At 34.8% G+C, this 25153-nt stretch overlaps 2 protein-coding genes across 2 annotated transcripts in view; one reads left to right on the forward strand and one right to left on the reverse strand.

Annotated features, from left to right (window-relative positions):
- Positions 1-805: 805 nt before the first annotated feature.
- Positions 806-25153, reverse strand: part of LOC141338423 (uncharacterized) — an 82606-nt gene continuing 58258 nt past the window's right edge. Inside the window, exon 4 of the mRNA XM_073843970.1 lies at positions 806-4203. Coding sequence (XP_073700071.1) covers positions 3852-4203 — 352 coding nt within the window. The 3' untranslated portion in view covers positions 806-3851. The remainder of the gene's footprint in view (positions 4204-25153) is intronic.
- LOC141338399 (uncharacterized) lies at positions 16389-24465 on the forward strand. Its single transcript, XM_073843938.1, has 2 exons — positions 16389-16855; positions 22556-24465. The coding sequence occupies exons 1-2, from the start codon at positions 16597-16599 to the stop codon at positions 24052-24054; spliced, it is 1758 nt and encodes a 585-aa protein (XP_073700039.1). The 5' UTR covers positions 16389-16596; the 3' UTR covers positions 24055-24465.

The raw sequence follows: 25153 nt of genomic DNA on the forward strand, positions 1-25153 counted from the left end.
CCAGTCACTTCCTGGGGCTGTTTTTACTAACTGGTTGATCATAGAAGCCTGAACTCTAAATGTACTCATTTACATATTAAATGCTACCCCCTACTTCAGCAAGGTCATGTCTTACATCAGGTTTGAAATCATATAGAGATTTCTTCACTTCAATGATATTACAACAAAGCCAGCCAATGACACTGACAGGCTGAACAAAGTCTGCACAAACATTTGCATTGATGAGGGGATGCTTCTGTGGTGTGGGCGCCTAGCTTTCAAGGTGTACAATCCTTAAAAACCCATCAAATATGGAATAAAATCCTACATCTTGTGTGATTCTGAAACGGGGTATTGTTTAAAAAACATGAAGTCCTATTGTGAAGAAAGTGCTGCCCTGAAAGACATGGTTGTCTCTCTTTTTTATAGCCTAGCAGGTCATGGTAAAAGATTATTTATTCATTTTTACAACTCTACCACTGTGTAAACATCTACTTGATTTGAAAAACCCATTTCTGTGGTTGGAGTATGACAAGAGGCTACCAAGAAAAGAATTGCAAAGCAAAACCAGCATGCATTGTGGAATACAATAATGCAATGAATGGAGATAACAAATTAGATAAAAACATTGGGTACTACCCTTTTGTCAGGAAGTCACTCAAATGGACAAAGAAATGTATAATTTCTGTTGCAGATCAGTTTGTTCAATGCTTTTGTCATTAACAAAGCAAAAAACTCACAAGATAATTGTTAAACTCTCCTCTCTTTCATCCAGTGTTATAAAATCATGGACCAGCCAAGAACAGGCAGGTGGCGGTGAAGAAATAGATGACACTTCAACTGAAAACACTCCTAGAGCACCATACAACACTGACCCTAGTAATAGGGTGAATTACCCTTTTTTTTTTTTTTTTTTTTTTTACCGATTGCGTCTAGTTGCAAAAAGCAACACTCAACAAGAAGATGCAGTGTTTGTGCACATAAACGGTTTGCGCAATGAGACCTCACTCTCTTATGAAAGCCTCCTTACATTCTGTTAATTTTTACAGTTTACCACTCAAAGATAAAAATACAGTGCCTAATATTTATGCACCAAGTTATAATTTTATTAATTTTTTAATGTTCATTTAATTTCGAAGATTTCTTTTATGAAAGAATATGACATCTGAATGTATTTAGTTTGAAAAATACTTTGATAAAAATGCATTTTATATATATTATTTTTTTGTCAAAAATGTTGTTTCTGATGAAACCTATTTGAACTCAAGTGGTGATAAAACATAACTGTTGTTTTTAATGTAAAAGCAGTTTCGGTTCTTTATTTTGATATGTGATATGTTCATATATTCACAGCAGAAAATATTCCGAGGGCTGTCAAATTTAGGTGAAAACCATCTAAAATGTTGGTGGTTTCTGGAAAGTTAAAAAAATTGAAACTTTTTTGTTTCATCATTTCTTATCAGGTCCTTAGAAATTATTGCACTAAAGCTGTACACTAATGTATGTTACGCAACAGTGAAAAATGTACGTCAAGGTGAGTTTGGTCAGTCATGCATACAATGAAAAGGCAGTATTCTTCCAAAAAATTTAATGATTCAAGACAAAATTGAATCCTATTAAAATCATGTAGAAATTATCCTACAGAATGTCTTGTCCTTTGAGAAGATCCTATAATTCTAATTGGAATCCTTTAGATTTTTTTGACAAGGGAATATTTTGGTTTTCTTTTGAAACTTTTCCCACACTGTTTGCAGGTGTAAGGCCTCTCTCCAGGATGCGGAGATGGAGACTCAAGTTAGTGACTTGGACTCAAGTCGCACTTTTATAGACTTCAGACTTGACCTGAAATGACTCCAGACTCGAGGAAAAGAACTAGTGAAAATTTTAAAAGCAACTTGAGATTTTTTAAAAGGCGTAGCCATTACTTACCCAGCAGGCACACAATGTCATATGACGTTAATATTAGGTTAGATTTAGGTTGTGACGTCAGGTGACCAAAATTCAATGTCTAGCCAACGTCTAAAGACAACGTTATTTGACGTCCAATAACGACGTCAAATGATGTTGATGTTTGGTTGATTTTAGGTTGTGTTGGAAAGTGACCAAAATCCAACGTCGAGCCAACATCTTAAGCCAACGTCATATTGACGTCAAATACTGACATTTATTCATCAGGTATGGCAACCAAAACCCAACGTCTGATAGACGTCATGGTGGTAACGTCCACACAACGTCAAGCTGTAACATCATTAGACATTGATATTTGGTTGTTTTTAGGTTGCGTTGTCAGAGGTGTAAAATCCAGGTTGGTGAGTAACAGTCCTCCCCAGTATTTAGTTCCAATCGCCTGGATTTGCTAATTAGCACAGTTTTTCAGCCAGGAGGACAGAGATTGGACCAAGTCTCAAGGCAAAAGTCCTCAAAGAATTAAAGTTATTGAGATAACTGAATGATGATTGTGCATTAGTGATGAACACCTGTTGTTATTATAGAGTATCAGAAGTTGATGTTTTATTGGTTAAAATGATGTGACCATTGTGGAGGTCAGTATTTGCTTTAGTCGTGCCCTTGACTCTTGTTAGATATCTCTCTGTTACAATGCATAAGGTGTTGTAAAGCAGTGAGATCAGAGCTGTACAGCGAACAGCTAACAGATGTTTCTATATGAAGAGATAATCATCAAGAGCTTATTTGAACATATACAAAATATCTTTCTTTTCTTCTTATGTTAAGGTTTTGCACTATCAAATCTGCAAAACTACCGCAGGTTATGCACCTCTAGTGTTCTTCCAACAGTAATAGCGAATTTAAAACCTGTATAACACAAACATTTTTTTTAACATCTGTACCACTTAGATACACATATCAAGAACCAGCATATGTATCTCAACAATGGTGACAATCAACAAAACGCTTCATGCTGTAATGCATGTTGGGTAACAGCATAGTAAACACTCCCATCATGCACTGCAGTATGAATAATTGAAAGCATTTAGCAATGCTAAATGAAGCATTGAAATTACTTCAATCCTGAAAATACTAAGTTACTCCAAGAGTCAAGAGACAAACTTAAGCAACCCTTGACCACAATTATGGTGACATTGTATGTTTTATTTTTATTTTATTTTCTTGACCAATAAAACATCAACATCTAAACCTCTTATAATTCTCAATAAGAGATTCTGCAGACATGAAATAAAGTCAGCCTGGTTAGTAATGAGTGAAGCTGGTGATGCTGTTTGTGGAGTTGTTTAATCAGATTTTGAGAGGTGAAATGTTTTGTTCAGTTGATTCAAGTCAGTTGTAGTTCTTGTGTTTCTCAATTTCTTCAATGATGCTGCTTGTTAACAGCAGATGTTCATCACTTATGCACAATCATCATTCAGTTATCTCATTAACTTTAACTCTTTAGGGGCTTGAGACTCAAAAGGAATGACTTGGTCCAGTCTTCTCAGTCCTTCTGGTTGAAATACTGTGCTAATTAGAAAATCCAGGTGATTGGAACAAAACACTGGGGAGGACTTTTACTCATGGAACCTGGATTTTACACCTCTGTGCATAGGAAAGTGACCAAAATCCAACGTCGAGCCAACGTTGGACATTGACGTCTGCCTGACGTTGGGTTCTGACGTCAACCCGATTTTCATTTCCAACCAAAATGCAACGTCATAGTGGTTGGGATACAACGTCAATCTGACGTCATGCTGACGTCCTGTGCCTGCTGGGTAGCTTGAGACTCAACTGAGACTCATGACCAAAGACTCAAGACTTAACTCAGACTCCAGCGATAAAGACTTCAGACTTGACTCAGACTCTGTCAGGATCTCATGTGGACTGTTAAGTTTTCCAGGATTTCTAAAACTTCTTCCACTCTATTTGCATTTTAAAGACTTCTCTCTAGTGTGAACTCTCATGTGGACTGTAAGGTTTCCAGGATGACTGAAACGGTTTCCACACTGACAGCATGTGAAAGACCTCTCTTCTGTGTGAATATTCATGTGGGATTTAAGGTTTCCTTTTTGAGCGAAACTCTTTCCACACTGTCGGCAAATGAAAGGCTTCTCTCCTGTGTGAATTTGCATGTGACTTGTAAGGTGTCCTTTTTGAATGAACATCTTCCCACAATGTTGGCAGAGGAAAGGCTTCTCTCCAGTGTGAATATTACTGTGAGTTTTAAGGGCTCGTTGTTGTTTGAAACTCTTTCCACACTGAAAGCAAGTGAAATTACTCCTAGCTCCTGTCTTTGGAGCTCTTTTTTGTGTAGAAGTCTTCGCAGACAGTGAGGAACAAAAAGATTTTTCTCCAGTTATGAAATCATGAAGTCTCTCATTCTGATCTTTCTCTTCAGTTTCATTCAGTACGTCCCTCTCCTCTTTCAGTGCTTTTAGGTCTAAGGTGGAAAAACAAATAAATAAAAGTAAAACACAGTTTAATGGCACAAAACAATTAATTTCTAAACACAACTGAATATACCTAATATGTAATACATGTATGCTAGATCCTATACCAGGGTGTTCAAACCTGATCCTGAGTTTAAGCTGGCCATTATACCACTTAGACATACCACCAATTAATTACAAACAAATCTAGATAATGTAATGACAGAGTTGAGGAAATCTAGGTATTGACTGATCTCAGACAAGGAAAAAAAGAAAAGGGGATACATTCCCCACTCAACCTTCAGATGAAAATTGTATCTCTAATAATTTCCGAGGTTTTATTAAAGGGGAAAATGATGTTAGCCAGTCATAAAAGTGGCCTGTTACACTGACCTCTTAAATGTAAAACACCACAAAACTGATTGTTTGAGTCAGAATATGATAAACAGGGTGGAAACGGCCATAAATCAGTCCATTTTGAATATATAACAATTACACCTCAGGAAACATAATATAAAAATAAATAAACACATCTGGACACGTCCTTTAAAAGAAAACAGGCAATATTTTTGCAACAATTGAAAGTGAAAAAGTTAAAGTAAAACACACATCCGGAGCAACGGTCAACTCTGTCAACTAATGCTGTTGAAAGCTGAAGGTTCAAGTTGCCAAATGTCAGCTTCGTCTTGGAGAGGATCTGCAAAGAGCATTGGGACAAAATCCCCCCTGAGATGTGTGCAAACCTCGTGACCAACTACAAGAAACGTCTGACCTCTGTGACTGCCAACAAGGGTTTTTCCACCAATACTAAGTCATGTTTTTAAAAGGGGTCAAATAATTATTTCATTATTTCAATAATTTAAATGCAAATCAATTTTCTTTTTTTTTGTGTGTTTTTCTGGTATTTTTTGTTATTTTGCTTCTCACTGTTCAAATAGAACCACTATTAAAATTATAGACTAATCATTTCTTTGTCAGTGGGCAAACATACACAAATAACTATTTTACCCACTGTACTAATTTTAACATTTAAGCCATTTAAAAAGCATTGTTTGTTAAATCTTTGCTATTAAAGTCCTGTGAGAGACAGGGAGAGATCATGGCAAAATAAGACTGAAAAGAAAAATAGAAGTGAACGTGCAGTTCAGGAGAGGACTTTTAATTAATATGCATGTTGCATAGTCTAACAATTTAAACCTTTTTTATGTGATGGCCATATAAAAATAGGGTTGTCCATGTTTCAGAGATTATTGTGGGTGTATGAGATGGCCTGGAGGAGTGTGAGATTTCACGGCCTGAAATTTTATCCTAGTCCACCCCTGGGCTCCAGCTTCAGAGAGCGGAGGACTCAACTCCAAGAGACTTGAAGGAAATTCTGATGCTCACCTTAAGAATATTGTACTCATAGACCACCCTTGAGAATCAAAGGAGCACTGCTGTGTTCAACCATAAAAGCCACCTAAACAGGGAGCCAAAGATGGACTAACACTTTTTGGCTGCCTCATGAAACACCAGTGAGCAGAGGACTCAACTCTCAGAAATAAAAAGAATAACTTAGGAGGCTCACCTTGAAAGTGGCATGTTCATATGCAACCCTCTAAATGGAGTTAGGATAGGACTGCCAACTAAACCATTAGAGCAGTCAGGAGTGGGAGCTCCAGGGAGAAGCATGCTCATAATTGACCCTATAATGAGCACAGAGGCGGTCATCAGGGAGGCCAGTCAAGGAAAGGCCTAATACACCTGGTATGGTTGCCTCATGAAGCTCCATGGAGCAGAGGACTTATTTCTCAGTGATGAGAGGGGGACCCAGACATTTTCTCTGGGAGCGGTGTGTTCATCGGACACCCTCGAGAGTGAATGGAGCACTGTCAAGCTCAAAGACACACGGAGCCTAACAGAGAGGCAAAAAAAAAGACTGCACACAGAGCTTTGAGAGAAGGGTCCTTAAGCCTGGCTCACACAACAGGAGTTTTAAAATCCTAACCGATTATGAAATCTGGTTGCAGCACACACATAAGGAGAATCTTCGCAGATTATCTTACCTGAAATCTTAAACATGCACACACTACAAGACTTGAAAATCATGGCTCATCACACACTACAAGATATTATTAGGATTAGCATGCCTCCTGGGGCCTGTTTCAATAAGGAGGTTCAACCAACTCTGAGTTAAAACTTGAACTCTGAGTTGACTTACCCTGAGATGGGAAATTCTGAGTTTTCGGTTACAGAACAGCTGAAATGAGTTAGTTCAATCCACTCTGAGTAGGTTGACTCTGAGTTTAGTGCTTGCAGCTTGACTATGAAAAGCCCTGATCAATGGAGCTCCGAAATTATGATTCACCATGGCAACCGCTCCCGCCAAAAAGACCTCTGCATATTTCGAGCCAATGCTTAACTTTAATTCTTAATAATTATTAAGAATATAATTATTTAATTATTAATAATTAGAATATCAAAGGTAAAAACTGGCAGAACGGTAAGTTACTGAACAATTAATTTTCATGGTATCAAACAGGCAAAAAAATAAAATAAAATAAAATAAAATAAAAAATAATAATTAGAAGAAGAAAACAGCTAAACATGGAAGTAAACATAATTCAACCAGGTAAAGCTTTAAGCATAAAGGGTTCATGAGTGTAGGCTACATGATTTTACAAATATTTGACATTAAAATGTGTCATATAAAAAAACAATTATGTGTCTTATTTCACTTTGCAGCAGCTTTTTCCACATAGTCTAATGCTCTTTCACAAAATTAAATGTTCTCTAATCCAAACGGTTGCATTTCTTAATTAGAGTAATGAAATGAAGCCAACAGCATGAAGGCTCGCAAAATGATGAAGAACAGATGAAGAGGAGATGGAAGTATTGGAAGAATATTAAAATCCAACATGAAAAAAAAAAAGAATAAAAGTTGCATTTGTGCATTTATAGGAAAAAAAGATGACCTAGTAATTTTTTAGATTTTACCTAGATTACTACAATAAAAGCACTAAATGTTCTACAGAGAAACACTGTTATTTTACAAATCATTACAATAAAAAAAACCATAGTAAAATATTGTAACTGAAACAAGGGAAATTTTGTAAAATAAAGGTTTTATACTGTAAAAAAGGTCCCGTAAAAAAACGGTCAAATGACTGGAAGCTGTGTCTGCCAAACAAAAAATTTAAAATTAAAGTTAAATATCATAATTGAAACAACGAAAAATCTGTAAAATAACTTTTTTCTGTAAAAACTTCTCTCTGTAAAATTATTGTTTTTGCACTTTATTTCATTTTTTATATTTTTTTACAGTGTACAGTGTAAGGTGTTTATTTAATCTTTTAAGTGTATTTTTCTTATTTTGCATATTATCTGTCAATTGGGTAAGAAAAATAATCTTGTTTCCAGTTGCATTGAGATTATTTTTCATGTTTTAAGTAAAATGCACTAAATTTACATTCCAAAACACTCATTAAGAAAAGCATTTTTGAAGCATAAATGAATGAATGATGTATTTAAACATCACTTGCGCTTTAAAAAGGGGGAGGAGACCGAAAGAAACTCTGGGTTTACCGAAGAAAACCTGCTCCCGACCAGGTTAGGTTCACAGAGTAAGTTGCCATGGTAATTGACTTTGAGTATAAGTTACCTCTCTTTCAGAAACGGGCTTGGCTTACTCTGCTTTCTCAGGTTTAACATACCTCCCATTCTGAAACCGAAAACCCAGAGTTTCCCTCATTTCAGGGTTAACATACTCAGAGTTTTCACTTAACCTCCTTTCTGAAACGGGCCCCAGATCTCACACAGCCAGTCTTCATTTCAGCAGCTACTGTTTACATAGGTTAACTTGTGCAAGCAGCTTTCTGCACTCACCTGGTATGTTCAACACTAGGGCTGTGATGGTCTCAATGGCCCCAGAAAAAGTAATTACCATGAATGTGTCGGGGGCAAAAATTAAGGAGATATTTGAATTAATAATAAAAATAATAATAATAATAACTAATAAATTAGTATTTTCTGAGTCAGTGTCGCAAAGATGAAGTTGACGATCCTGACTCGCCATCTGCTCACTTTTAAAGCCTCAATGCATCTTTATGAATTAGGCCTATAGCTTATGAAAGAGTTTTGTTTTCGATTTTAATTATTTCGTTTTATAGTAGTGAAGTAATAATTTAAAGCTTTCTATAGATATATTAATCGTGTCTGTGACGCAATTACTTGGGTTTCGGTTAATTATTGTGAAGCGCTCCTGTTTAACACCAAGACATCAGAAAGCGTATCCTTTTTGTTTTCTTCAAAAGCACGTTTTGTTAATGCTGTGTACACACAAACTAAGGTAGACCCTTTACAATTCTGGATGATATATTACCCTTACAGCTTTATGAGCAAAAATGAAGATTCACATTGCACCGGCGAATCCATGTCCTAAAGCGCTCTCCAGCTTTCAATCTCCGCAAACAATTGCATACGTGCCTATTAGCACACATTTATCCAGGTTAAACGATTAAACAAATATTGTGATATGCTTTAAGTTTATATATATTTACATATATGGATTTTAATTTAAATCATGATGACTTGAGAAGGCTAAATTGATCTGTTTGCCGCTGGTCGCTTCATTACTTAAAAAAAATAAATAAATAAAAAAAAAAAAAAAAAAAAAATAAAATAAAATAAAAAAAAAAAAGTGTTCATAATATATTTCTAAATTCACTTTATAAACTAAAGAAATGAAAATAAATGTATTCACTTTGCTATTAAAGACAGCAGCTGTGTAACGGGGAAGAGAAAGAGGAAAAAAGACAGATTCCAGTGGGACTCGGGCCAGTAGTTCTGATGAGCTGTCAGACATTTTTGCAATGAATGTTTGTTTAATAGCCTATTTAACATTGTATTTAGGCTACTTTCTTATTTAAATATATTATTTCTTTAATTTGAGCGTTTTTTAGGCTGCTTGTTCACTGACTTGAGTGCTAAAATAAACAGGCACGTTTGTTAATAATGTTTGAGCCTAATTTATTTTGTGTTTCAAAATTATATACCAGTATTTATATATAGGACTATGAACACAAACGTCATAATGTATATATATATATTTATAAAACACTTCGCTAACGCTGTGGTAAAAATCTGCCTATTCAAAACTAAGACAATTTTACCTCAGCATAGCTCCTCTTTCTCCTTTTTTGACACATTATACAGACAAGACTCAAGACAGTTACTACAAAAACTCAAGAAGCAGTTTCCTCCATCTCCACTATCAAACGACCCGTGTTTTGTGGTCACGCATTGGCTGTTGTGAAAGTACTGATAAGCACTTAGCGTCATCATCGCGATTTAAAATCTTAAATATCAAACATGTTTGATTTGATCGGGGCAGCCCAGATCTGTGAGCTAGCAGATCGGGAGATGCAAGATTCGATCTTTGAGCGCCTCACATTACAAGATAATCTGCACCGAACATCGGAGCCGATCGAGGTGCTTGACAAAATGCTTGACTCTCGGAAGGGGAAAATCGGAGCAAAACTCCTGTAGTGTGAGCCAGCCTTTGGCTCTCAGATCGAGAAAACTCACATGATCAATTGTTTTGTTCTAAAAATCACAACAAATATATTTTGGTAAGAACTGCACGTAAAAGTATAATTCGTTCCATTTGTATAGTCTCAGTGAGCTTTAATGAGGTTTCACACATGCGTAGTAAGGTGAATTTAAAGTTTTTCTGACATTTCAGTGTGGATGAGAAACTTTTGGAAAATGCTTGAAAACGCTAGTGTGAATGGAGAACATTTTAAAACAAAAAGGCTGTTTTCAGTTGTATGAGGATTCATTTGGGTGTAGCCTGGCTGTTTTATTTGCTTACCAAATACTTTAAATGAACAAATGTAGACAGCATGCAGTAGCCAAATATGACTACTCACATTTCAAGGTTTGCTTTTGCGCAAAATAAGTAATTTTCTTACTTTGCATAATTAGCCCAAGTGCTTGAAATAAAAGGTTTTAATATTAAAAGTAAATATTGGGTTTAATGTTTCAGAATTAAAAAAAAAAAAAAAATTATATATATATATAATATATATATATATATATAAAACAAATGCACACTGAAAAAAAAATATCTTGTGAAAGCAAGATATTCAGTATTAGTATTTGTCACGTGATCTCAACTCTTCTGTTGAATGTCTCCACATTTCTACACTCCTGTGACATTATTCATTAATACAATTAATTTCAGCTTTTAGAATAAAAACCAACCTGTTTGTTCCTCAGTATCTTCATGTTTGACTCTGAAAGTTTCTTCTTCATTCTCCTCTTTAATAAACGCCATCTTTGTTTGTTCCTCAATATCTTCATGTCTGAATGTTTCTTCAATCTTCATGTCTTCACTCTCCTCTTTAATAAACACCATCTTTATAATTGTGTCACGTGGATCTCTGTTGATTCTCCAGGAGTTTTTCTGTGTGTTTGAACACTTTGTCCTGTTAAAGATGAGAATAATTAATAGAAAGAAAAATGCATGCAAACTAAATCTCTGTGTGCGTCTCAATCAGCTGCTAGTTCAGTAGTCAGTGCACTAGTAAGACAGAGGTTATAGACTTGATATACAGTTTATACAAATTACACAGGACATTCATATTTAGGCAGGCTATTTTATTTATTTACGTTCATTATTCAATTATTTGTTCATATCTAATATATTACACTTTCATGAAATCATTCTCGGTTGTGATTCACTCGTTTGTGTTTGTTGTTGTCGTTTGTAGTCCGCGTGCCGCTGAATCGAATCACTGAATCATTTCACAAAAGATTTGATTCAAATGATTCGGATTCTCAGTTTCTCTCATCACTTCTTATCATCACACGATTGATTCATGATAGAGAGAGAGAAATGAGATGCACATTCGGTTGCTAAAGGCTAACGCTTTGTTTAACTAAGTATTTGAATCACTAAACAAAGCATTGCAACGTTACATTAAACAATACTGCATTTATTTTACATAGCTTAAAAAAACTCTTTAATTGATCTAACAGTTTGCATTATATAACAACACAAAACTACAAACCTTTTTCAGATGAATCACAACAGATGAGGAGCGCTGCGCATCTTTATGACGTAACATCACCAGAGCAAAATAAAAGTCCCATTAGTGCACTGCTGTCTAGAATCACAAACACATCATAGAATTGTTGAATGTAAAATAGAATTTCGTACCCATATGAAGATGCTTTCCCAAAGTTATTAACATTTAAATCTATGAATACTTTTGTTTATTTATTTAGGCTTTTTTTCATTTAATGTACATTTAAAACACTATTTTAACTATTTTATATAACACTACTTTCTGTTTTTATACTTTTCCATTAAATTCATATTAATCTAGTTAATACTGCTGTGTAACTGTTACAAAGAGGGTGTGAAGGCAAATCTGATCTAACACTCTTTTGACGATTGTAATCAATCTCTTGTTATTTTGTATGTTTTTGTATATATTCCTCTTTTGGAAAATCATTGAAACACTGTCAGGGATTTTCTTTTTCTTTTGGTATTGAGGCATGTGAGGACACAAAAACATATTTGTGGCAGTTTCCATTTACCACTAAAGAAGTTTACAAAACTATGAATATTTAATTTTTTAGAGAGACCCATAAATGTAAAAAAGGATCTATATACATATTAAGGCACAGTACAGTTGACCGAAAATGACTTAACCTGGCTTGACTAAACAAGGAATTAATCCGTGCATATCAGAATAGATTCTAGATATTGCTGTGTCATTTCTCTGAATTCAGTAGTATATTTGCACTGTCTGTACTTTCTTCTGCACTAGGAACTGTCACTAAAATAAATTCCTTACTTGACAATGAAGCTCTTTCTGATCTTCGAGAAAAAAAAAGATTCTACCCATGATAGTTTGAGCTGCATAATAAATGTGTTAATGATTTGTTATGGTCTTATTTTTAGTTTTGTATATTAAAGAGCTATTTTCTTTTCTAAGCTGACACTTACTATTACTATTTAAGATAATATGTGATTTTTTTTTTTAAATCAAAATTAATTGATTGGATATGAAAGTGTTGGAGGTGAGGAGGTAACAAAGACATTTTCTACCGTTTCCATTTATTATTAGTTGCTAATTTCTGAATGATCAGCAGAAGATTGCCTTACACTGGAATTTTGAATGAATGCTGACATCTCTGTTTTTCAGATTGTTTCTGTTTCTGTTGTTTTTTGGTTGGGTTTTTGTATTTAGAAAAGCACTTTTTTAATTTTAAGTATCGGTTTAAATAGTCCCAGAAGGTTTTTTTTTTTTTTTTTTTTTTTTACTGGTCTTGCTTCCTGATCAGATTCATCTAACATGCATCTTCTTGATCACTCAGTTCATTTGGATTCTTCTCATCTTCTATCAACAGTTCCTTTTCTGATGTGTCAAGCTAAAGTTAAATTGATGACTTTTAAAAAAGAACGTAAGTAATAAGCAATAAGAGTAATTTTAATAGACAAAAGTGTAATAAAATCGGAACATACATTTATGAAATTTTCTTTTACACTTCAGTTTAAATCAGTTTTTCAACATTGTTGACTATTAACCACTAACTCTCACCAACTAACACTCCTTACAGTGTAGACTTAGTTTAATGTTAGGCTAAGTAGAAGGTTCATGTTCTTGCAAAGTTACTTATAATCAGTTTGTCTTTTGGGGAACTGTCTAAATACAGTGTTAGCATATATTTACCACAACAAATAATAATTACTGCTAGCTGACATGCAGTTGCAGAAAAAAAGCTGTCTAACGGGTACCATCAAAATAATTAAACTGATCATATTATACATTCATCTGATCTGATACCTGATCTTATGGCTATTTGAGAATTATTATTATTATTACTTATAAGTGATCTTTGTATGCTTTAAGTAAAGTGACATCAGTAAGATGGCAAAATATGAGACTTATACATTATAACTATGAGGAGGTAATCATACTCATAAAAGCTATAATAAAAAAAGTAAAAATTCTAATACATTAAAACTGTTCTTATGAATGCTCATGAGATGATACAACATATAAGGTTTTTTATAATTTATTATGCATTCATTATAATGCCTTAAGAATACCCTTATAATGTATTATTAATACATGAACCCACAAATATTTTTAACAAGTATAAATAAATGTACTAATGTACCTTTTAATAGTATATGAATACTTTTTTTAGCTTAATATTAATTAACATTAATAAATGCTATTTAATTATTGTTCGTGTTAACTAATATAGTTAATGTTAACAAATTAAACTGGATGGCAAAATTTTAAATATTGTGTGTATGTGTCTGTGTGTTGATTTTAATTAACCCTTTCAATTCTGTAAACTTTAAATCCAAATTGGAAGAGGGTTACTGTGAATGCATGTGCCAACTGGGCACCGTTTTCCTGATGCTATCGGGATGGTGACTGCGCATATGGCGAGGGCCCGGTCATCGCTGCTTGCAGCTTTAATTATTATTGTTCTGTTATTATAGTGTAGACACACTACACGATAATAATATTTCATATAATTAAGATTTAGATATGGAATAAATAGGATTCAATACAAAATGAATATGTGTCATATATGTGATAAAACACTTGCTTTGTTGTGCATTAGAACCGCACTAGGCATTTAGTATTCATGTTTCATATTTGAATGAGTGATTCCGGGCGGGTCTGCCGCCACAGCATCAAGCAGGCTCCTGATTGGTTAACGCGGCGCGAATTGACGCAGAAGTTCAGATTTTTCAACTCGGGCGGCAGACGTGAATTCGCGTCAAACGCGTGATGCACAAAAAGCACAATTCGCGCGTAACGCGCCAGACGCTCAATTCGCGCGAACTAGACGCGCGAATGAGGCGAATTCGCGTCTACCGCGCCGCGCTAAACGCCAATTCGCGCCGCAAGAACTCCAGACACGCGTAGACGTGTCTTACCATTGAGATCACTCGCGCCAGACGCATATTTGCGTTTTGTGTGAACGCAGCATTAGAGCTTGTTAAGTACCTACTTATTGAAATTAAGTACCTACTCATTAAGTATGCGATTTCGGATGCACACACACCTGAAGCAAAAGAGATTCATTTACAAATGAACATTTACCCTTTTGCTGAATTTCCTAGGCAATAATTTAATTTCAACCAATATAATTTTGTCTTTAACAGTAATGATTGTCACTTCTATGGACTGTCCTTGTGTTTGTTTTTGTTCCCATGAGCTCCTTCTCCTTGTTTTTCCTGATGTTCTCTAATGCCCATTTTTGGTTTTCCTGTTCCTGTTTCCATTGATTTCAGGAGTGTCTTGTCTTTCCTTTCGTTTAGTTGAGTATTTAAGAGTGATCTGTTTGTGGTTTTCTCCTCTGATGTCTTACATCCTCCAAGTGAATGTCTTTTAAGTTTTAAGTTCACTCCTGAATTTCCTCATCTCCTCGTTTACCGCTCCGTAGAGTTGTGAAATATGACAATGATAATGAAATGATAATAAATAGTAAATATCCAATCATAAATTTGGAAAAGAGGATTTTGAGTGCCTTACCAAATTGCTTAATGTACCTGTGTTAAAAAGTAAATATTTATTTTTTGAAAGTACAAATAGTGATTATATAAACTTAATTCTTCAAGATTCTTTACACATAAAGGCAAATGTATACGCCTTTATTTATACCCAAACTTAGTCAACTGTGAGTAGTACTTCATTACTATTTATGAAAAATATGAATTGCACATGTATTTGCACATGTTTATTAAATCTTGATATTCTACATTATTTGGATTTTCATGATTTCCAAGTTACAAGTTGTGTAAAATCATTAGAGTCAGGAGTGAAGGGTCAGTAAAGCAGACTCAGTGCTATGAATGGACTTAAAACCTGACTGAAATTTTCCAGAAGTACTTAGAAAATACCAAACACAAACTGTTTTAGTACCTTAGGTTAAAGAATTTTAAAATAAATATATTTAGCTTTAGGAGTGTGTGAACATGAATGTGAAATCATGGTAAGTGTCATCTTTTGTCTTTATTGGCTGTTGATGTTTCTGCCTCATTTCTTTAATTGGTGTCTTTGTTTCTGATCAATATCTGAGTTAAATATGAATGCAGAGGCTGAAGGTGAGACTTTCCCTGATCTCTGTGATAATGAGTCTATAGTTCTGCTGATTGGATTAGAGTCGCTGAAAATCTGGGAAAATTCCTGTAACTGCTTACATCCTTTGCATATTTTATCTTCTAATGACGATCCTGAAATCTTTCTAAAACTCCAGTGATTGAGTGCTTTAGTCAGTCTGGATGACTGCAGCGACACACAGAAACATCTCAATCAAGAGTCTCCTGATCTTCTCTTCTGAGTGTACTACAGGTCTAATCTGGATGTTGCAGGTATTTTGGTTTCAAAACTTTTAACTTAACTAAAATCATAACTCTAATATAACATCAATGCACTTCTAGAGAGCAGGTATTGTATCTTGTATTTATTAACTGAACTGTTCACTGTTAAAAGGGAAGATGAGTAACAGCTGAATATGTTGATATGGTTTTTGCCAATTAAAGATGCAGAAAAGGTCATAATCAAGTTTAATAAAGGAATGGCAGAGAGGATGGGAAAAGGAAATCAAGACACATTTTTCTGTTCAATCTAAAGTTAGAAACAAATGTTTTTTACTTGTCCATCCTGTAGGGACTCAGTTAAACTGTAGAGTTTGGGGCATTGTGGGATAAATACTTTTTTGTATATTGTAGGAAAGCATATTTTTTTTCTTTTTTTTCTCCTTTAATATTCACTGACAAAGACTGTTGATGCTGATCAAATACCATGATGTGAGTCTTAATTTGAAGTCATTTTCATTTATTTGAGCAGATCGGCTTTTTTAAAGAAAAAATAGAAAAAAAATAGCGCACCTTGTAGACACACAAAGCGTAATATTTTCCCTTCTTTCGGCGCTTCTCACTCCAGTCCAGCGGGTGGCACTAACACACACACTTCTGTTTGACAAACACCATTAAACCTAAGAAGAAGAAGATTAGTTTCACTGCTCTCTGTTGTTTTGTTGTGATTCGGTTTTAGTTCAGCCTGTGAGAAATGTAGTTTCTGTAAACAGAAAAATACAGTTTTTGAATTCGGTCAGTAAATACTTGTAATATTCTCATCCTCACAGCTGTGACTAGGTTTGGAAGCGAGCAGGAATATCTGGAGAAGTATGAGCTGAACTGAGATCTGCTGCTGTAAAGATGGAGTTTGTTAAAGTGGAGAGTGAGGAGAACACCAGTGAACTAAAAACCTGGAGAATAAAACAAGAGGAACCAGAACTTTTGAGAAAAAAACTGGAGGAACCAGAACCTTTGAGAATAAAACAAGAGGAACCAGAACTTTTGAGAATAAAGTTGGAGGAACCAGAACCTTTGAGAATAAAACAAGAGGAACCAGAACTTTTGAGAATAAAACTGGAGGAACCAGAACCTTTGAGAATAAAACAAGAGGAACAAGGAGGTTGGTGTTTAATCTTCATTCATCTTTAATGACTGTTTGTGGTACATTATTTCAAAGTTATATTAATACTGAGTTTCAAGCTGCTTTAGATTTAGTTAATTGTAATAGAAACAATCTTTAAAGCAGATCAGTCTGTTAAAGTATAGATTGGGCAGCAAAAGCACTTCCAGATCTAGTAAGAAACATTTAAATTCTGCACAGAATTTTTGGTAACATTTGCTATGAAGCTCCTATTTATAATACATTATAAAGTATTTCTAAGGCATTGTAATGAATCCATCATAAAAAAAAAAAAAATCTTATAAAATGTTCTCATGAATAATCATAACAATTACAATATACTAAAGTACTTGAGTATTAGGGGTTCTAACTTTTAAGAATATGATTATTTATTAGACACGATGGGTGGCATATTAAATCTACGCAATTTTTAATGGACTATATCTTGTATATAATTTTTTTTTTTTTTTTTTACATTATATTACATTTTATTATGATGGGCCCCCCGGTCTACCTTTTATTAGTAGTATTATTAGTCTAGTATTATTCGACTTAGGTTAAGGTTAGGCTAGGTACAAGGTTCACATACTTGCAAAGTTACATATCAGTTTGTCTTTTGTGCAACCATCAAAATACAGTATTAGAATATATATTTAGCATACTACTAATAATAATTATTGCTAGCTGACATGCAGTTGAATAGTTACTTATCAAAAGCTGTCTAAAGGGTACCATCAAAATAATCTAACTAATAATACAAACGTGTCATGTTACACATTCATCCGATACATTAACTTTTGGCTCTTTGATAGATAATATTATTGTTATTATTATTACTTATAAGTGCTCTTTGTATGCTTTCAGTAAAGTGACATGCGTAACATGGTAATATATGAGACTTGTGTTATAACTATGAGGAGATAATCACAGGCTTATAAGCTGTAACCGCAAATAAATGAAAATTATAACACATTAAAACTGTTTTATAAACTCGTGAGATGATACAACATAGTATAAGTTTTTTTTTTATAATGCACTATGAATTCATTATAGTGTCTTAAGAATACCCTTAAGGTGCGTTCACACCGGACGCGAATGAAGCGGCAAGCGCGAGTGATTTACATGTTAAGTCAATGCAAAGACGCGAATAGCCATCCTGCGGCGCGCATTGAGCGTTTCAAGCGATTGCCGCAAGTTCAAAAATCTGAACTTCGGCGGAATTCCGCGCCGCGGTGACCAATCAGGAGCTTGCTCTAGTAGTGACGGAGGCAGAAATCCGAAACAACAATGGCGGACAAAATCACCGTTGCTGTCTGTGGTTCCTCGGAGCTGTACGATACATCTTTGGACTTTAGTAGAAACAGGAATAAAAGGGATCTTGCTAGGAATAAAGTGAGTGAAGAGGTCGGACAATCTGGTTAGTTTTAAAAAACGCTCTTTACTCAATTTAACCTACATATACATATATTGAGACTACAAGCAAGCTAAAGCTGGCAAATTGAGCTCATTCACCTATTTTACAACTACTTTCCCGCTGACGAGTGGCAGAAGCCCCTCCCCTGACGCAAATTCGCGTCTGTTGTGAAGAAAATGTCACGTGCGAATGACGCGAGTAAACTCAAATGTTCAAGCGTTCAACTACGCGCGAATAGCGCGTTTTTTCCGCGCAAGTCGCGTCTGGTGTGAACGCACCATTATAATGCATTATAAATATGGGCTTCAAAGAAAGTGTTACTGAATTCTTTTATGAACAGATCAAACATGGCTGATGCAGAAACAGTAGTGTTAGCTATAGTCATGTCCAATGCTGTTACATCATTAGTTTCAGGGTTTCTACATTTTTGGAGAGAAATTCAAGAACTTTTCAACGAAATTAAAATGTTGCATGCCTCCCGACTCAAATTTAATGTTTTGCTGTAAAATGTGTCTTACCAAGAAATAAACATGTAATATTGTTTAGAAACTGCGCTTACACATTCAAAACAATAGTAATCTTAAGGTTGACTTGTTATTCACTTTTTAGCATCAAATGATGATGTGTTTATGCAGTTTGAGGTTTAAAAACATGTTATTTTCCACATACTGTACATTATTGTTGCTACTCTCTGCCCTACCTTTCGGAAATGCTTTGAATTTCACAAAACTCACTGTTGATGGAAACCGAGGTGTTCTCTGATTGGTCAGCTATCCATGCTTTGGAATTGGCCGGATACCTCAAGCGTGTGTTGGAAATGTTACACCCCTAACCATGTTGTGATACCATTTCTTGGCGCATCGAGACAGAAATGATAAAACCCATTATAAACTAGGCGTTTGTAGCATAGGTGCAAACTCGTGTTTGAAAAGTCAGTACTAATAAAACATAGCCTTAAAGTCATCTGGGGCGACCGTAATATATCTCAAAATTCACATTTTTATGTTTCATTTAGACTAGCTGATCACATATCAGTAAGATCAACTTTTGAAGAAAGACAAACTTTAGTCCACTTTCATTTTTTGAAAAACATTATTTCACAAGTTTATTCTATAATATCAGAGTCTACCTCGTAATCCAGTTAAAATACTGATTTTTACTTTAAAAGCAAAAAAAGCTGAATTAGCATTTATAAAGATATTACACATTCAGCAATAGCATACCACTGATTAATATTTGAGGCTAAACTGATGGATATTTGGTTATGAATTTAGTGTAATTATTGCTTTCTTATCATAAGTCGCCCCAAATGATAAGAAAACCACAGGTATAAAAATTTCAGTTAAAATGTACACACAAGAGTTCAAGACGAAAGAAAATTTAACTTTTTTTATTCAAATAACATTTCAGCATTTAAATATAACAAATCAGAAGGACACTAACATTTAAACTGAGCAATTCCAAAAGGGTCCTCACACCATCGGTGCTCGGGCCCTAATTAAAGCTGCAAGTATCAACGAACGGGCCCTTGCCATCTGCGCAGTTGCCATCCCGATAGCATCAGGAAAATGCACATGCATTCACAGTAACACTCTACCAGTTTGGATTTGAAGTTTACAGAATTGAAAGGGTTGCACTTTAATTCAACACACAGACACATACACACAATACAATTTTGCCATCCAGTTTAATTTCTTAACATTAACTATATTAGTTAACGTGAACAATAATTAAATAGCATTTATTAATGTTAATTAATATTAAGCTAAAAAAAGTATTCATACATTATTATAATGTAAATTTGTATCTTTTAACAGTTTATATACTGTGAATTAACATGAATATGAACAAAGTTCATGTGGGTATACAGCAATAGACAATAAAGTGCCAAATAAACACTTCATTCTTTCAGAATATCTTTAAAAAACAAGTTGAGTATTGTAATGAGGCGATATGAATATAACTCATCTTATAATGGTATAATTTTCATATTTATGTAGATTACACCACATCAATGTGTATTTCTTCCTCAAAGATGGTCTGCAAAACAGCATTATTCCATGGTCTCTCTCCCTCTCTCCCTTTCACCCTTCCCCCTACACTCACTCTAACACTCAACACACATACTTACAAGCAGGCAGAGTGAGAGCAGATTTCTGATTTCTTTTTTTTTTAATTTTCTTTAATTCATAAAGCCTTGTATACTTATGAGATTAACAGCATTTGCTCAGAATGACTAGTTCTCTGTCACTTTAAAAAATAACCACAAAGATATCCAAAATATGCTCGCAATTTAGCATCTTCAGAATCTTCTCTTCATGTTGATAAAGTTTGATGTGAACAGCATGTTGCTCTTATGATGAGTATGAATTTGTTTACAGCCTAATTTTTCGCAAAATCCACATTAAAATCAAAATATCTGGCTTCCTGTTGGTCGTAGCTAATAAGTTTAATTTAGAAAGTTGTCCAGCTTGATGAGAACAATTTAGGTGACCAATGTTTAATAGCTCATTGTAGCATACAGTCTAAACCGTTTATTTGATCTACCCTGGTCTCCAACTTTCTGTAGCTCTAGTGACTCTAGCACACTGCTATAGAAGCTTTTTTTCTTTACCTCTCTCTTTTCCTTGCAAGATACTCTGCTCTTGTTGCAGGGTCGGAGTGGACTTTCTGTCTATGACGAGCAGTCTTCTCTTTGCTTGTTAATCGTGCCATCTAGGAAATAGGTAAAACAGGTTAAAACTTGTTTAAAATGAATAATGCATGTATAGTTACATAAATGGAATGTCATTCTGTATATATTTTAAAATGTTCCTGTAGGATTGTACTACAACTAAAAATAAATGTTAATCCCTATAAAATGAATGTAAAATGGCTGAATTTAGAAAAAAAGATAAAATATACAAATAATTACGCTTAAACAATTAACTCCACGTATATAATTGATGTATATAATATGAAAACTACAAATACAGGACCTATATCTATCATTTAAAACACTCAGCAGTGGTCGCCCCACATAATACTCGGTCACCCCATATGATGTTTTCAAGTTCACTCAAGTATAACAGGCTAACAGTTAGCCTCAGAAACCAAACTACCTTCCTCTAGTGACATGCCACTATCAAATTTATCATCAAAATATAGATTTGTGGGAAAAAAATTATAATTCACAGTTTTGGGGTGGTCGCCCCACATGATGACCAAAAGTGACTATGACATTACAGCAGTTAAAAACTTATTTTTCTTACTATATGAGAGAGACTGAGTTACCTTACAGTTGTTTCCAGGGGATCTTCACTTGTGTCTGGCTGATGCAATATCCCATCCTTGAGATGTAAAATTGTCGTTTGTTGAAGGTCGCCCCGGTTGATATGGATAGAATCAACATAATTCGAACAACATTCATTTGTATATTATGATAGAAACATATGTGCAAATGCTTTACAGTTTTGTCAATGGATGTAAAACATGTTTGAAATTATGCCAACTAGGAAAAGGAATATATTTAAGTTGATTTTAAGTGTTTTTAAACCAGTTGTCCTAACAAAATGGACAGTCACTCAATATGATGTTTTGACTCTTCGGACAGCAGAAAATGATGAAAAACTTAAAAATTTGGAGAAGTTAGAGTGGTTTAGTAGGTGAAGAAGGTATAACAAGTAGATGAGAAATTATGTATTTTTTAGTTTTTTCTGCAAAATAAAATTAACCCGGTCAGAAAAAGGGGGCATCACGTATTGACCCAAATATAACTTAAAACACTGTTTTATAGTTGTGTCCTCATTTGAAAGGCCAAACAAAGAATGTTTGCTTTTGGAATGAAATGCACTGCGTCTCCACAACATGGCGCTGCAACACTACTACATCCGGTGAAGTTGCGCCTTATTTCTTTTCATATTCATATTTTTATGGGATGTGTTACGCTAATCTACTCACGCCGTGTTGTGGACAAGTGGGGGGGTTTGAACGAGCCAATTTAGGGAGGTGTGGCTGAGTCTTAACTTTCATAATAAATATCTCTTTGGTTTTGAGAATTTAAGCTTTGCAGCTTCACAAATCTTATCTAATGCACAAACAGCTTGTAACACTCCAAAGGAAACCGCATCATATGACCCCTTTAAATTATCTTTGTTATTGATATCCCACACACCAGCTCTACCAAATCTGCTTATGGCGACACCATCTGTAGGACTTATTGGCACTGCTCTCAAATGCTAGTTTGTTCATGTTTTTAAGCTTATAACAAGTTACTGAAAATGAACCCTTTTTACTTTTTATTTCAGATTTGATTCAAGAAAAAGAGGAAAATGAAGAATCAAGTCAAGTTGAGGAGAAAAAATATTCCAAAAATGGAGAAAAACCTTTGAGTTGCTCTCAAGCCAAACAGAAATATTTAAATAAAAGAAGAGCAGAGAAATGTTCCACCTGCACTCATTGTGGAAAGAGTTTCACTAGAAAAACAGGTCTTGAGCGTCACATGAGAATTCATACTGGAGAAAAAACATTTACTTGTGATCAATGTGGGAAGAGTTTTTCATGCTCACCAAGCTTTAAGGAGCACATGAACATCCACACTAGAGAGAAGCAGCACACATGTGATCAATGTGGTAAAGTGTATTTAGCGGTTTCAGGTCTGAGGAATCACTTGAAAGTTCATACAAAGGTGAAGCCACATTCATGTCATTTGTGTGGAAAGAGTTTTTGGTGTCTACAAAGTTTGCAAGTATATGAGAATATAAATACTGGTGTGAGAGAATCCATGTGTTCCAAGTGTGAAAAGATTTCTACTTCAGTAACTTATTTAAAACTGCATAAGAGGATCCACACTTATGAGTGTTCACAGTGTAACAAGATATTCAGTAAATCAGGAGACCTGAAAATACATGAGATGATCCACACTAGAGAGAAATCGTATACATGTTCACACTGCAAAAAGAGTTTTAGTCAGTCAGTACATTTGAAAACGCATGAGATGATCCACACTGGAGAGAAACCTTATAAGTGTTCACACTGCAACAAGAGATTTATTCAGTCATCATATCTGAAAATACACGAGAGGATCCACACTGGGGAGAAACCTTATGAGTGTTCACACTGCAACAAGAGATTTAGTCGGTCAGTACATTTAAAGACACATGAGATGATCCACACTGGAGAGAAACCTTATGAGTGTTCACACTGCAACAAGAGATTTAGTCGGTCAGTAAATTTGAAAACACATGAGATGATCCACACTGGAGAGAAACCTTATGAGTGTTCACACTGCAACAAGAGATTTAGTCAGTTAGTAAATTTGAAAATGCATGAGATGATCCACACTGGAGAGAACCCTTATGAGTGTTCACACTGCAACAAGAGATTTAGTCGGTCAGTACATTTGAAAAGACATGAGATGATCCACACTGGAGAGAAACCTTATGAGTGTTCACACTGCAACAAGAGATTTAGTCGGTCAGTAAATTTGAAAACACATGAGATGATCCACACTGGAGAGAAACCTTATGAGTGTTCACACTGCAACAAGAGATTTAGTCAGTCAGTAAATTTGAAAATGCATGAGATGATCCACACTGGAGAGAAACCTTATGAGTGTTCACACTGCAACAAGAGATTTAGTCGGTCAGTACATTTGAAAAGACATGAGATGATCCACACTGGAGAGAAACCTTATGAGTGTTCACACTGCAACAAGAGATTTCGTCGGTCAGAACATTTGAAAACACATGAGAAGATCCACACTGGAGAGAAACCTTATGTGTTCACACTGCAACAAGAAATTTAACCAGTCATCATATCGGAAAATACATGAGAGGATCCACACTGGAAAATAACCGTATCATTGCACTGCATGTGGGAAGCATTTTGTTCAATCATCTGCATAAACACAGACATGCAAAAACAATCAGTTGCTTTTTTTGTCAATATCTCTGGTGGATTTACACATAGTGCTCTAGCATGTAAACGTATACCCATCCCTACTTATAAATTAGTAGGAGAGAGATCAATCTCATTAGTTTTCACTTTTTCTTTCAGTAGTTAATGATCATTTTGCTTTTAGTCATTATTAAATGTTATCTTTTTATTCATACATTATCTTCACTTTTATATTTTATTAACACCATTTATGGTCAACTGATTGTATTTGCATAAGAAAATTTTTTTTTTATCTTTAATAGTTGAAAGCCATAATGTTTTAGGCTTTGTTTTAAATATCTAAATAAAGTTTTTAAATGGAATTAAGTTAAAAGCCTTTATTGCCTTTATTTTTCTGCATACAATGAAATGAGGAACATTACTCCTGACTGGTGTTAGAAAAAAAATATGAGACTAGAGACTACAGACTGTACAGTATCATCATAAAAGTATATACAACAACCGACGAGTCGTAATATTGCACATTGAGAGATATACATAGGCCTATATGGGGAGATGCGGGGGGAGTGAATTTCAAAGGAGGGGTGGCTTTTCAGTTCCAAGTGGATATAGGCATGACATTCTGGCTAATGCCAGAGGGGCCAGACTATTTTCTTTAATGTGTGTGTCACAGTCACCTGTCTCACCAGCTGCTGTCCCCCATTTCCAGTCAACCGTCTGCCTTACTACACTACAAATCCCAGTTTCCCTCTTTCTCACCTGCTCCCTGATCCCAAAAGAGATCATGAAGATCCACTCAAACTAGTGCAAACCACAACACACACACTATATACTTATTCACAGAAATAAGTATTCTCACTGACAGCGATGTGTAGTGCAACATCTTACACAAACTCAGCTGTTAATTACATGACCAAATGTTTTCTGTTTGTTTTGGAAAGTGAGAAATGCACCTGTAAAACATTATTGACACTTTTCTAACTTTGTGTTTGGACAATTCAAATTAC

This window comes from Garra rufa, chromosome 1 (genome assembly GCF_049309525.1).
Source record: "Garra rufa chromosome 1, GarRuf1.0, whole genome shotgun sequence".
Taxonomy (NCBI): domain Eukaryota; kingdom Metazoa; phylum Chordata; class Actinopteri; order Cypriniformes; family Cyprinidae; genus Garra; species Garra rufa.

Bases quoted from the DNA above. Each gene is read 5' to 3' on its own strand.
- LOC141338399 (XM_073843938.1), top strand. From the start codon at position 16,597: ATGGAGTTTGTTAAAGTGGAGAGTGAGGAGAACACCAGTGAACTAAAA. The intron at 16,856-22,555 runs GTTGGTGTTTAA...TTTTTATTTCAG, and splicing joins AAAACAAGAGGAACAAGGAG to ATTTGATTCAAGAAAAAGAG.